Genomic DNA, 12610 nt, shown 5'->3' on the forward strand with positions numbered 1-12610 from the left:
CCCTTAAGCTGTAGTGATATGTTGTTTAGCCAGTTTCTTCGTTGTTCTGTTTCTGTTGTGTTAGGTTGGAAAAAATTATTATTTTTTTTTTTAATAATCACCCCTCTGGAAATGTTTGTGCTCAAACAGTGCATTATTTCACCAGTAATGAAAGTTCTGTGAGCAGAAATTTTCTGGATAGAAATTGTTGCTGTGGGGTTAATGTACTCAGCCTGTCAAAGAAAAGGTCTGATCTCTTGAACTGTATCTGCAGAGAACTGGCAGTTAATGTTCAAGTGAATTAAACATTTATCACTTCAAAGAAATAACTACTGAAGAACAGTCATTTCTCCATATGGAGAGGGATTTGGAGAAAAATGTTTCTGGGTATGGATTGTTCTCCAGTTGCGGTTTGGGCAAATGTGTGTGCTGTGTTCTGGGCATGTGGTCTTATTAGTTGCATAAGCCTCTTTGTGTAGTTATATCTTGGTGCACGTGAAAAATAATTTTTTGCCCTTGTAGGATGTGCCAGCATAAGAGAACCATGGAAAATTCACCTCTTCTCCTGTGAGGATCTCACTTTTTTCTGCAGAAGTGAATAAGCAGCTCATCTTCGTTGCACCTTCAGTCTGTAACTGATCCTTCTTCTCAAACTGAAAAATCTGCGCAGTTTCTTAGGGCTGGTTGTAACTTTTGTGATAGTCACTCTTGATAGAGGGAAAGGGCAGAGACCATCAGTGCTTTACTCTGTGTTTTGGGGTGGGGTTTTCTTTGCAATATTTGCAAGGGAAAGATTTCCTATTGTGTCTGAACCTTTCCATATGTTAGTAAATTCCAGTAAAATCTCTTTTTCTAGATGGTGAAGTTGGAATCAAGGAATATCTGGCTTCATGGGGAGAGGCTGTTTCCAGGGGTGTGATGCTACAGACAGCACAAGAAATGGAGCGATGTGGTCCTTTTCTTCTTCCACAACCCCTCAGTAAAAGCCCACAAATCCATTTCCCCAGGGAATTTACTCATTCTTATGAAAAGTTTCCAAATGGACAAGATCCTATAGCTATGTAGCTCTTTAAAGCAGTCTGTCCAGTGATTGGAAGCAATGGACAAGGAAGGGTTTGTGGGGAGGCAAGTTTACATAACGTGTCTTCACTGGGACGGCAAAGGGTGATTTTGCATGTGCTGTAACAACAGCTGTAAGTTGTGCAATTTGTTGGTGTTTGGTCTAAAGGCATGCTGAATAGTTGTATCTACTTCCTTCTGAAAGGATGTATGTGAACAGTGGTACAAGCCAGTCAGTGCTCACATCAGTCCCTGTCACAACAGAAATAGACAATTGTCTCCCATGCTATCGTTGACAAAATAGTTTTCAGCTCTAGCAGTGTAATTTCAGATTCACTGCTATTAAACCTGTTTAATCAATGTCATATACTAGATACACTCAGATAGTTATTGCTATAACAATAGACAGTGACTGTGATGGCAGCCTTTATCCTGCTTTCTGGAGAGAAGTGTCAGATGAAAGAGCTGGGCTTATAGCAACCAAGCTGCAGAATTTCTACAGGAAAATGTGTTCAGGTACACACACTGTCAACAAAGTTTGACAAGGACAATTTATTTGTGCTAGCTTCCAAACTATTGATACATCTGCTGAGGCAAGAGAAGGGGATGTCTGTTTTCTTAGACATCAGAAATTTGGTGGGGAGACAATAGGAAAAGAGTCTGGTTAAGAGAAAAGAAGACTTGCTGCTACTCTTCAGAAGGACTTTAAGTCAAGAGTACAACAATGGGCCATACCATCTGTCTGGAAATCACTTTTATCTCCTTTGTGCTGCATACTGAATCGCAGCTATTAACTTACTGCTGCTCTCTCAGTTACTGAGCAAGTTAATGCAGGGCACAGGAGGTTACCTACATTTGTAGGTAAAACACACCCTGGAACAGAGACAGAGGGCAGAATTAGGAGGGAATATGGTCCATACTGATTATAACCACTTAAATGAGCTCAGCTTGTCCTTACACTTTGGAGAGTCTTCCAGCAAAGTTCCACGTGCCTTATGCAGCTCATTCTGCACGTTTATTTGTCATTTGTTTGGTACATCATGTACCCAACTCACTTGAAGATTCAGCAGTCTGTTCCCTGATACAAAACAAGAAGTTTGCTGAAACACCATTCCAGACATGCCATGTGAGGAAAGAGGGGGAAAGTCCTGAGGTGATCAGAATAGGGAGGTGGCATCTGTCTTTTCCCCTCATTTTAACCAGTAGTGAACTGATGAAGGGGGGGAGGAAGCGTGTTTAACAAGACTTGCTGAAACTAACTGTTCAGAGAAGTCAATACTGACATCAGAGTTTGGATTACCTTGCAATTTCAAGGAGACCAAGAGCCTCTCGTCTGCATTTCTGTGGTGCTATTTGCCAACACTGCCAGTCTGTTTCACAACTGCAGGTATCTTGGCCCACCTGTGAAATCATGTTGACACACCCTGGATGCTTTTAGGATTTTTTAATTCGTTTCTTTGAAGCTTCACCATCACTTTAACAAGGGGCAAAATGAAGCAGTAGACAGGTCAAGTCATTGCTGTGGCTCTTCACTGCATGGCGTTTTTTTGACCTTGTGTCTTCTAAGGCTGCTGTGGCAGGGTCATGCTTTTACTTGTGTGTGGAACAAACAAATGCTTACAAGCAGCAGTTGTTTAGTGAAGGAGGCTGCTGGAGGTGAGTAATGCCAAACGATTACTTTTGGACGGCAAGACTTCAGATGCCGTGTGAAATCTGGAATGTCTCTGAAGTGACATCTGGAGGTGGGACCTTTATTTAAGATCTTTACTTTTTTTTTTTTTTTTTTCATTTTTACAGATTGTTTGAGTATTTTACTTCCCTTGACGGGTTTACAGGTCCTATCCCATCTCTGATCGATCAAGACTTAAAACTGTCCTATGAAGTGTTAAATTAGTCTTTTAATCACTACAGGCATGCAGGGAGGGTAGCTTTGTTTAGCTAAGTCACATTTAACAGCTTCAAGGCCATACCAAATCAGCATCTTTGGAGCCTTGTAATACAGAAATTTTAAGTCTGTGAAGTCAAACTGTGATAACAAGTGCTGCTCTGATAAGGATGCTGGAAACCAGAGCTGAAAGATGACAACAAAGCAGGACACCTGAAATTGTGTGACACAAGAGAGAGCCACAGATTGTGAAAATGCCATTTGCATTTCAGTCCCAGCACCTTACTTTATCAGAGTATATTTTTATGGGCCCCGATGAGGTACACAGTGATGCAGAAGTTGTTGGTGTTGCTGTACCCCTCCCAACTTGCAGTTTACAGTGTACTGTGCAAGAAACTGAGGAGAAAAAGTTATACTTGTCATTTTAATGCATCCTCTGGAAGCAGCTCCAATACCATGTTTTTGTGATAGATGATTGCATTTCTCCTGATTATTCCAAGGAATGACAAAACTGCATGGTTCCTCTTTTTTGTGGACTCAGACAGCTGATGCAGAAATCATGATGCTTAATCATAGCAGGCTGGAGAGCAGTATGCTTTGTCTGGTGAGTGTGCGTTCCTGGCCCGTTTGTTAGATGTGGACTACTCTGCCAAGCATCAGATGATTTTTTTTTTTTTTTTCCCCCTCAGTTAACCAAAAACTCAATGTGTTACCATAAGTGACTTTCTGATGTAGTTTATGGTAAAACATCATTTTTTAGAGATGAGTCAACTTTACAGAGGATAAGAAGTTCTATAATCTTCATCTTACAGATTTTAAATGCAGATCCAGTGTGTTCCCCCAGCTTGCAGTTCTCGGGATGGACTCAGTAAAGACAGCACTGTCTGTCTAGAGAAGAGTATGTAGAGTGGTATTCACCTGTGACACCTGCAGTTCCAGGGTTTGGGAAAGATATGTGTGAACTTGCTTCCAAATCTGGATAATTGTCTGAACACTTTGTAGTGCAGCAAGCTATCAAAACCTCATTAGTAAGAAGCCACTCCTGTGCCTTTGTGTTTCAGCATTTCCGCTTAACAGAGATTACATTTCCTATCATAATGCCCTTTAGCAAAGTTCATTTGAGGATCCTGTTCCCTTTATTTGCACTTCTTGAAAAACACAAGGCTGCACCCTGAACTCACATGGGTATTAAGCCAAGAGCCACCTTTGTTTGCTTGAATGGAGTCAGCCTGGTTTTGCACTGCTGTGAAAGCACAGTCCTCCCTGTACTTCATTGCTGAAGATGGTGAGGTGGGTTGGGAGTGGTGGGAAAGTCCTTTTGAACACTCCAACCTGTTTTCAAATTGAATGCTTTTAGGAGCCTGACCAGTCTGCAGAAATTCTTAATCATTGTGTATGTCATGCTTGGGAGGTTGAGAAGTGAGGGTATGCAGAAGAGCATTCCTTTTCCTAGCTAAATCAAGGGATCAGTGCAATACGAGCAATGAAAATGCAGCTAAGTGTGGAAGGGGAAACGTTTAATAGTCATAGGCTTAGTAATCTTTTACTAACCTTGCATTTTCTATTTCTTGGAAAGATGATGACAAATGACTACAGGCATATTTCTCATCTCATTTGTGTTAAAAGGATCATTGGATTTTATGGGGATAAGCTTTTTCTGATGTCTGTGTTGTACCTGGGGTACACAGAGCTAGCTAAAGGCTATACAGGCTTAAGATTTTTTTTTTTTTTTAATTTTTTTTTTTTTTTTTTTTTTTTTTTTTTTCTCTCCCCCTTAGTTTTTCTCTTACGCTCTGCAATGCTTCCTGGTAAAAAATGTTCATTTTCTCTCCTTTTCATATGTGGCAAACAGGATTCTAAGCATACCTCTGGTTTTGGTCTAGATAATGTTCTCTAAAGCCTGCTTCATCTGTAATTTTTTCCTTATCTTTATTATCCAAGAACAGCAGCATTTCAGGATTAAGAGAATAAACTTTGAAAGAAACTAACAATGAGCAAAAAAACCAAGTAAAGTAGGTGCAATGATGGTGCTACTCTTAAGTGTGTTTTGAAAACAGAAAGGTCTTCTGAGGTCTTATTTCAGTTAAATTTGTGAGGACTCACAAGATAGTGATGAAATGTGCTGATTGAGGATCTTGAGGCTATTGATGGAGTTTTAATGAAAGCCACTCCCTTCTTGGTCAAATAGCAAAGCTTTCCTAAGGTAGAAAACCAGTTGCTTCAAGGTGATGCCATCTTTTACCTTCATCTGTCATGTACAGTGGAAAAACTAGTGAATTTCAGAAAAGAAGCAAAACTTTGTTTTGAAGAGAAAACAGAAGGTATGGAGAATGTATAGCTTGGTTTTTTTGACCAAAAAAAAAAAAAAGAAAAAAAAAAACTTTTTCACTTTTTCATTGAAGGCTTTCTTGGAAGAATGCTAAATCTTCATTTTCTGTCCTCTCCATGAGTATAGTAGTAGAAGTTTGGAGCAAGGAGTGGAAAGAATGAAAGGTTACTAGTAAGAAATGAGTAGGAAAAAATAGAGGTCACTGGAAAGCTATATAAAGATGGAAAAAGTGATCCTAGAGCTTGAAAGATGAGACAGCTACATGTGATGTAAGGCATTCAGCGATGTGTTGAAATATGAAGCAGGCATTTCAAGATGATGCTTTTTAAGAAGCAGGAATAATTTCCACAGTGCCATGCAAAGGCTAAGTTTAAATGAACAAGATAAAAAAAAAAAAAGGCAAGCCAGATGAGCAAACCATAACTGACTCCGAAAAGCATGTGGAGTGCAACTTTCCTACAGCACTTATCTGTTCTTCCTCAGCCTCATAAGTGTTGCCCTTGAAAAAACAAACCAGAGACCAAAAAAGTTACTAGCATTGTCTCTACAACTACACCATGGTCTGAGTTTGAAAAATACCAGTTAGGCTTGGTCTATTTTTTGGATGCTGAACACATTTAGAGTGAGTGGTTTTCCACCATGACTTACAGAATAGGAGGTAGTAGATACAGAGAGGAATGGGTGTCTTTCCAAAATCCTTTCTGTGATGTCTAATTTGTGGATTGTTTTATATATATATATATGGCCTGAATGGGGTAAAAAAATACAGTAGCCTTAGTCCAGAATTTTTTAATGGGATTAATGTAGTGGACATTTACAGTTTTCTCCCCTTTTGTTTGGTTTTCTTTTTCCAAAAGAGTCATAACATATGCAGAAGCTGGTCTAACCTTGATAAACATGATAGTTATGAAAATAGCTTCATTCTGGAGGAACATCTGATCAAACTTTACAGAACAATTTAGTATATTCACCTATAGCAAATCTGTGCCTGTGGAGGGGGAGGGGAAAGTGTGGTTAAAATAAAGGAAGAATAATGGTGTTATAGTGTCTAGGGTATTTTTCTTAACACTGAAAAAATGTTCATGTGATCATTGAACTGTAAAACAATAGTTGTTGAGGAAATACTTGTTGGCATTTAGGATATGTTTAATTCTATGAGTATTCGTCTGTGAGTTGTTTTCCTTTTTTCTTTTGGTGTGAAATAAAAGCAGCGCAGATGTTAACGTTATTCCAGTGCTTTGGAGGCCATCACCTTCCCTTCCAAATGTGTATGTGGTCTGTGCACATGCCTTCTTGCTGTATTCAATTTGTGTGAATTCTAGTTTGTGCGGTCAAGCAAATTGTTTTGCTGTTCTGGATGAAATTCCAGTGTGCCCTTTGGAAATTTCTACTGCAGATTTTTTGTGAATGGTCATGTAATCAAACACGTTGCACAAACTCACAGGCCGGTCTTGCAGCGGCCAAGGGGCTTGGGTGTTGACTGCAGTTCTCTTGTTACTCTCAACAATCTCTCTTTCCTTCCTACTAGGAACAAACACCAGCATGACTAGGGTCTGAGGAAGTGCTTCTGTGTTCCTAACAAGGGTTTGTGGGTGCAGAGGAAGGGTGCAAGGACAGCGGGGACATTTTTGAGGTACCATGGAAATCCCCACTGATTTGGTGCCGTCCTCCATGATGTCCCAGCCCGAGCTGATTGAGGTGAGTAACCCACAATGACTGAACCTCTTCCTTATTTCCTCATGGAATCCTAGGTTTTTCTCCTGTCTCACTTCTGAGTCGTAATGGGAATTTCTCCTGAAATATTGTATTAAAGACACTTATTGTTTACTAAGAATGTTGTACTTTGACGCATGACATCACTATTTTATACTTCTATTTGTAGAAGAAAATATATGGCAAAATATGACCTTTATTGATTCCATGTAGGTGACCCCTTCACTACGGTTTGAGTTTTACTGTGCCTAATGAATACAAACCAGAATAAGGTCATAATGTGTTTCAGCTGCAATAAAACAGGAAAGTCCAGGTTCAATGTTCTTACCTGAAAAGCTAAAATTTTAAGCCAAAAGGAGCAATAACATTAATAATATATTTAGAATTACTAACACACTAATCTTGATTTTGTGACTGAAAGTGTGTGTATCAGATTTGATATTTATAAATCCCTAAGTGATTTCTTCAGCTCCGTGTACTAAACACCAAGTACATGTATTATCTGGTGAAGTAAATATTACAAGCAGAAAAGGACATGCTAATAACAGTCAAGATTTCATCTCAGAAAAACATTTTCAAAGTCCCTTTGACTTCACAGAGACCTGAGTGTCTATTACAACCTAAAACTTTTAAGAATGTATATTTCTCTGAAAAGGGCACTACAATTGATTAAGGTTGATGTCAGAAGATTGAATACCTAGTGGTTTTGTTGGGGTTTATTTGTTGTGTGTTTGTTGGTTTTTTTTTCTGGAGATTCTTTGCCTCAGGAGACTATACCTCTTAACCATATGAACTGAGAAGTGCAGTAGTTCAGAGATCCCTGGACTGTGAATTTACCAAAAAAACATGTCCACTAGTGGGTGGTGATGTGTAATGAGTGGAACCCAAAATCTGCATTGGAGAAACTTCTTTCTGCATCTCTTCTTACAGTGTTTGAAATGAAGAATTAGTATATTTTAAGTGTATTTTTGTTACTTTTCAAGTCTCTGTCCCTTGATCCCTGGATCAGAGAAAGATTTTGTGGTTTTGCAGCAGAACAGAATAGCTGGTAGGAGGCAGATGCTGTGTGCTTCTGTCTTAGGCTGCCTGGCTGCTTCCAGACTCTCCTCACTTTCTGGAGGACTGGTCTCCCAGGCCATCTCCTTACATTCTCTGAAAAGCATTTGCAACCCTGTTGCCATGGATTTTCTCTTCAGAACCTTTTTACGTGAGAAGTTTGTGTATCTAGGGATTGCTACTAAGGATAAATGCCTGCTTGAATGGGAGAAAAAAAAAAAGGTCAACTGTGTTGCAAGAATGACTGGAAGAAACACTATCACTTGTACAGGACTTGATGATCAGCATATCACCACTCTGTTGTACTCACAGGTGAATAAATGCATGTGTCCTTTGTCTGTAGCAAGTTTCTGCTGAATAAATCCTGCCCTGGACTGGCACCACTAGACCAAAGACTAGAAATTAATTATTCTGGTAATTGACTGGTAATCCAAACAGCCCTCCCTCCAGACTCTGGTTTTAGAGACTGGGCTTCAAAGAGTTTTGACTTGAGAGAAAAAGAGAAATGGCAACAGGAAGCAAAGGAGACTGGTATCTCAGTGTGGGAGATTGTGGTAGAAAAATACCACTGTCTCAACCTGATGTTATAAAGATGGACTCAGATTTTATATCTTTATTGGCAGATTTACAAGTGTTCGTGAAGTCTCACAGATTTCAGTAAACCATTGTGGATCTGATGGTTAATATGTCTTCAGTCCTATGTAAAGAACTAACAGTTCTGAACGTCAGTTAGGAGCTGACAACAGGCAAAGACATAGGGAGACGTACAGATGAAGCGATGAATCGTTAGATGGAAGTATTGGAGTAAAGCACTTCCCAGACTGGGACCTCATGGGCTTGCCTTTCACATTTGCATTGACATACAAACGAATTTTGGATCTAGTTTAGAAAACTATATCCATTAAAATACTTTTTTTTTTTTTCCTGAAGGACATTATTTTCCCTTTTAGAATTGAGCAGATGCCACAGTGTGCTGCAGAAGACATTTGGAGACTAATATTTTAAGGAAGGGTTTGGGTTTTTTTTAGCTTGGAAGTAGCCTTGCATGCCTTCTGCATGAATTAATGGCATCTCAGTTACCAAAAGAGTTTTGCTACTTTACTTCAAACTTTCTTTATCTTTAATCTTTTTTAAATCTTTTCTCTTTAAACTTTACTTTAGCATTGCTAGGAAAGTTGGTTTCCAGTACCTGAGAGGGGCCTACAAGAAAGCAGAGGAGGGTCCGTTCACAAGGGTTTGTAGGGACAGGACGAGGGGTAACGGCTTTAAGCTGGAAAAGGGGAGATTTAGGTTAGACCTTAGTAAAAAGTTCTTCAGTACGAAGGTGACAGACCACTGGAATAGGTTGCCCAGACAGGTGGTGGAGGCCCCATCCCTGGGGACAATCAAGATGGATGAGGTTCTGAGTAGCTTGATTTAGTTTGAGATGTCCCTGCGTATGGCAGGGGAGTTGGACTAGATGGCCTTTGGAGATCCCTTCCAGCCCAGACATTCTATGATTCTATAATCTAATCAGAGAGGATGATTCCTTCACCTTTGGTCTATTTAGTCTTAGAAGTAAATATTACCTATACACGTATATGTATGTATGTGTATCTATGTCAGGAATGAATATTCCTTTACCTATTATCAGTCCTCTAACTGCACAGGACAAACAAGAATAGACTCTTCTTCCCCTACTATGGGGAAGAATCGCAGAGACTTCAGCAAGACCTCTTGCAATCTGAAGCCCGCCTTGACAGGATTTGTTTGGGCTTGAATCCTACAGATGCTTGTGGTGGCATCACTAATGAGGGAAGTTTCTGTTAATTTAACTGCAAACGGTATCTTTCTCAAGGTTTGCCCTCTGAGTCAGGTAGCAAAAGGTTCACATTTTGAAAATGTTTTTGAAAGTCACTTTTTGATACCAGGTGTGAAATTGTTATTGCTCTGTTAAAATATTCTTATTGCTAGTGTCAACATAAGAACTGCTTTTGGCACTGTCTACAACCCTCTGCTGAAGCAATGCATTTTCCACAGTCATCTCTCTTCATACCCTCCCTATCGACAGACCTGTCTGAAGATCTCTGCTCCCATCTTCTTCCTGCCACCCCTCCAGCATTCTGCTACCAGATGTAAGAAGAGGTGATTAAGAGCACAGATTTAAAGCATCTTGGTCATATTTAAATGGTTAAGTAAAGTTTTAGGATGGTTTAACTATCCATAGTTGAAATCTGGGATAGAAAATAGTTAGGGGACACCATTCATAATATGCCAAAGAAGTGAATGAAACAGAAAAGTTCCAGAATATGCTTTCAGCTTTTTGGCAATGGGATTTGGAATCTAGGAATTTCAGATTAGATAAACCACACTGCTGTTAAGGACAGAGAAACAAAATGTCACAGGACATGTTAATTTTTAAATTGAGGGTATTTTGTGGTACATGTGGACACTGTGTACCTCAGCTGTGTATAAGCAAAATTATATCATAGAAACCTTATTAGTCTGGTAATGTAGTAAGCAGAAAGTTAAATAATTCTGTAAGAAGCATTTAGCATCCCAGAGGGCTTTACTGTTTGCAGAAAGGAAACATAACAAGGAGTGATCTAAACTGATTAATGTACTCTGTGGAGTGATTAGTATCTTCTCTCTTTGTGAATGGCATTAGATGAATTCTGCAGTAAAAGCTTTGAAGAAGAAATGATTTGAGCTCCAGTTGCTTAATGAACCAGGGACTTCCAACAGTGCTTCAGAAATGCTTAAAACAAGAAAACAACAAAAATTCATCATTCCCTCTTTGCTTTTGCCAGCAGTGGATCCTACCAGCCAAATACTAGAAATAAATGAGCACGTTTAAATAACTGCCTTGCAGCTTCCAAAGATAAATCCAGAGCAGTTTCCATTATAGTGGCCTTTCATGGCTGTGGTTACTAGAGCCAAAAAACACTTCTCACACTCTGTGCCATTGAATATTTCTCTAGTTACCCTTCTTTTTGTTTGAATTGGAGTGGAAAAGATTTAAACTATTCTTGCCACAGAATAGTCATCCTCACTAGCTTTTTACTCCTTTATTGTGATTCTTGAGAACAGACTTCTGGGGTTTGACACAGCTGTTGTCACCCCCTTCTCCAACAAAGCACAACATGATTTGCATTTTAAATTTAGTGCCCAAATTTCTGCAGCCAGTAAATGTGTGGATTTTTTTTCTCCTCTTCTAGATGAGTAAATAAATTAACCTCTTTACTGAAACAGGCCTCTGGTGTTGATAAAAAAGATAAAAGAGAGAAGAGAAGGAAATGGTAAGACTGGAAGAAACAGTTTGTGATTAGAGGTATGTCCACCCAGTCACAGACATCGTAGGGGAAACTGAAATACCAGTGGGCCTTGTTTTTTTTTTTTTAATTCTATACTAGATGAGATTACCAGAGGTTTGAAATACATCTCTGTTTTGTTCACAGTAGACCAGTACTGCCTCATAGGCAACTGCTCAGTACTGTCTGAACACGTTACTGATTGAGAACCCATTGTTGCCAGTGCCCTGGGAGAGAGATATTTTTCTGTGTTCTGTTTGTATTTCATGAAGCAGTGCATCAAAGCAGAAGAAACTCCAAACTGTCTGATGTATATTTCAAGGGGGAAAAAAAAAATTCTTTGTCATGGAACACACAGGGTAGTTTTCTTATTTCGATTTGGAAATCTGTTTCCAGCCTAAAATGAAATTTTCTCATTAACATAATTTGGAATAAGCATTTTGCTTGTAGGCTAAACTCTCACAGGTTTGTTTGGTGAGGAGTGATAGAAAGTGTGCCCTGGAGGTGGAAGTAGCCCCAGTAGCTTATAGCATTTTTTCAGCAAATATGTCCAGTCTTTCGGTTGCTGGAACTGAGAATTAATTCCCAGCTTGACTCTGTCCTGGTTTGGGGTAGAACAGAGCTTATTCTGTTCAATGATTTTAACTTTTCAGCTAAAGCTCTTCTTATTAACTGCCTTGTCTGAAGTTAACAGAGTTTTTGTAAACTGCCTGGGTTTAGCAGTGATAAGACTTCATGTTTAGAGTTACTGCCAGGGATTGGTGTGCAGACCAAGGCCACTGCTGAGCTTGGATCCCACACAGAGGGGGGCAGAGAGCACCCGCACCTGCGGGGAGGAGCGGGCAGGATAACTGACCCCAGGATTCACCAGTGGGGTGTTCCATCCCATAGCCCTCATATCCAGTAGAAGCTGGAGGATCAGGAGGGATAAGCCCTTCTGTCTCCCCTTCTGTCTTCTCTTCCGCCTTCTTGCTGGCTTTGGCTGCTTCTGCAATAGCCAGTATCTGAGGAGGACTTCGTCCATTCTGCCTTTGATCCTGAGCTGTGTGTTCCTGAACAGACTTAATCCAGCTCCTGTACTCTGCCTGGGATTTTCCCTGGGGGCTGCTCCACAGCATCGGGGGTGACGGTGATGTTTTGCCATCGAGGAGGGAGTTGGTTCAGTACTGGATTTTTATGTATTGTTCATATTTATTTTATTATCATTATTACTGTTATTATTAGTGGTAGTATTAAAGCTGTTTTCCTTTTTATTTTCTAATCAGTAAGTCTCTCTCCCTTATTCCCTTTCTCTTTCCC

At 39.7% G+C, this 12610-nt stretch overlaps 1 protein-coding gene across 1 annotated transcript in view; it reads left to right on the plus strand.

Moving 5' to 3' along the window:
* Positions 1 to 6778: 6778 nt before the first annotated feature.
* LOC103776957 (lysophosphatidic acid receptor 1-like) overlaps positions 6779 to 12610 on the plus strand; it is a 13514-nt gene continuing 7682 nt past the window's right edge. The window contains exon 1 of the mRNA XM_008944487.1: positions 6779 to 6950. Coding sequence (XP_008942735.1) covers positions 6891 to 6950 — 60 coding nt within the window. The 5' untranslated portion in view covers positions 6779 to 6890. The remainder of the gene's footprint in view (positions 6951 to 12610) is intronic.

The sequence above is a fragment of the Merops nubicus genome, unplaced genomic scaffold (assembly GCF_000691845.1).
Source record: "Merops nubicus isolate BGI_N331 unplaced genomic scaffold, ASM69184v1 scaffold25177, whole genome shotgun sequence".
NCBI classification, from domain to species: Eukaryota; Metazoa; Chordata; class Aves; order Coraciiformes; family Meropidae; genus Merops; species Merops nubicus.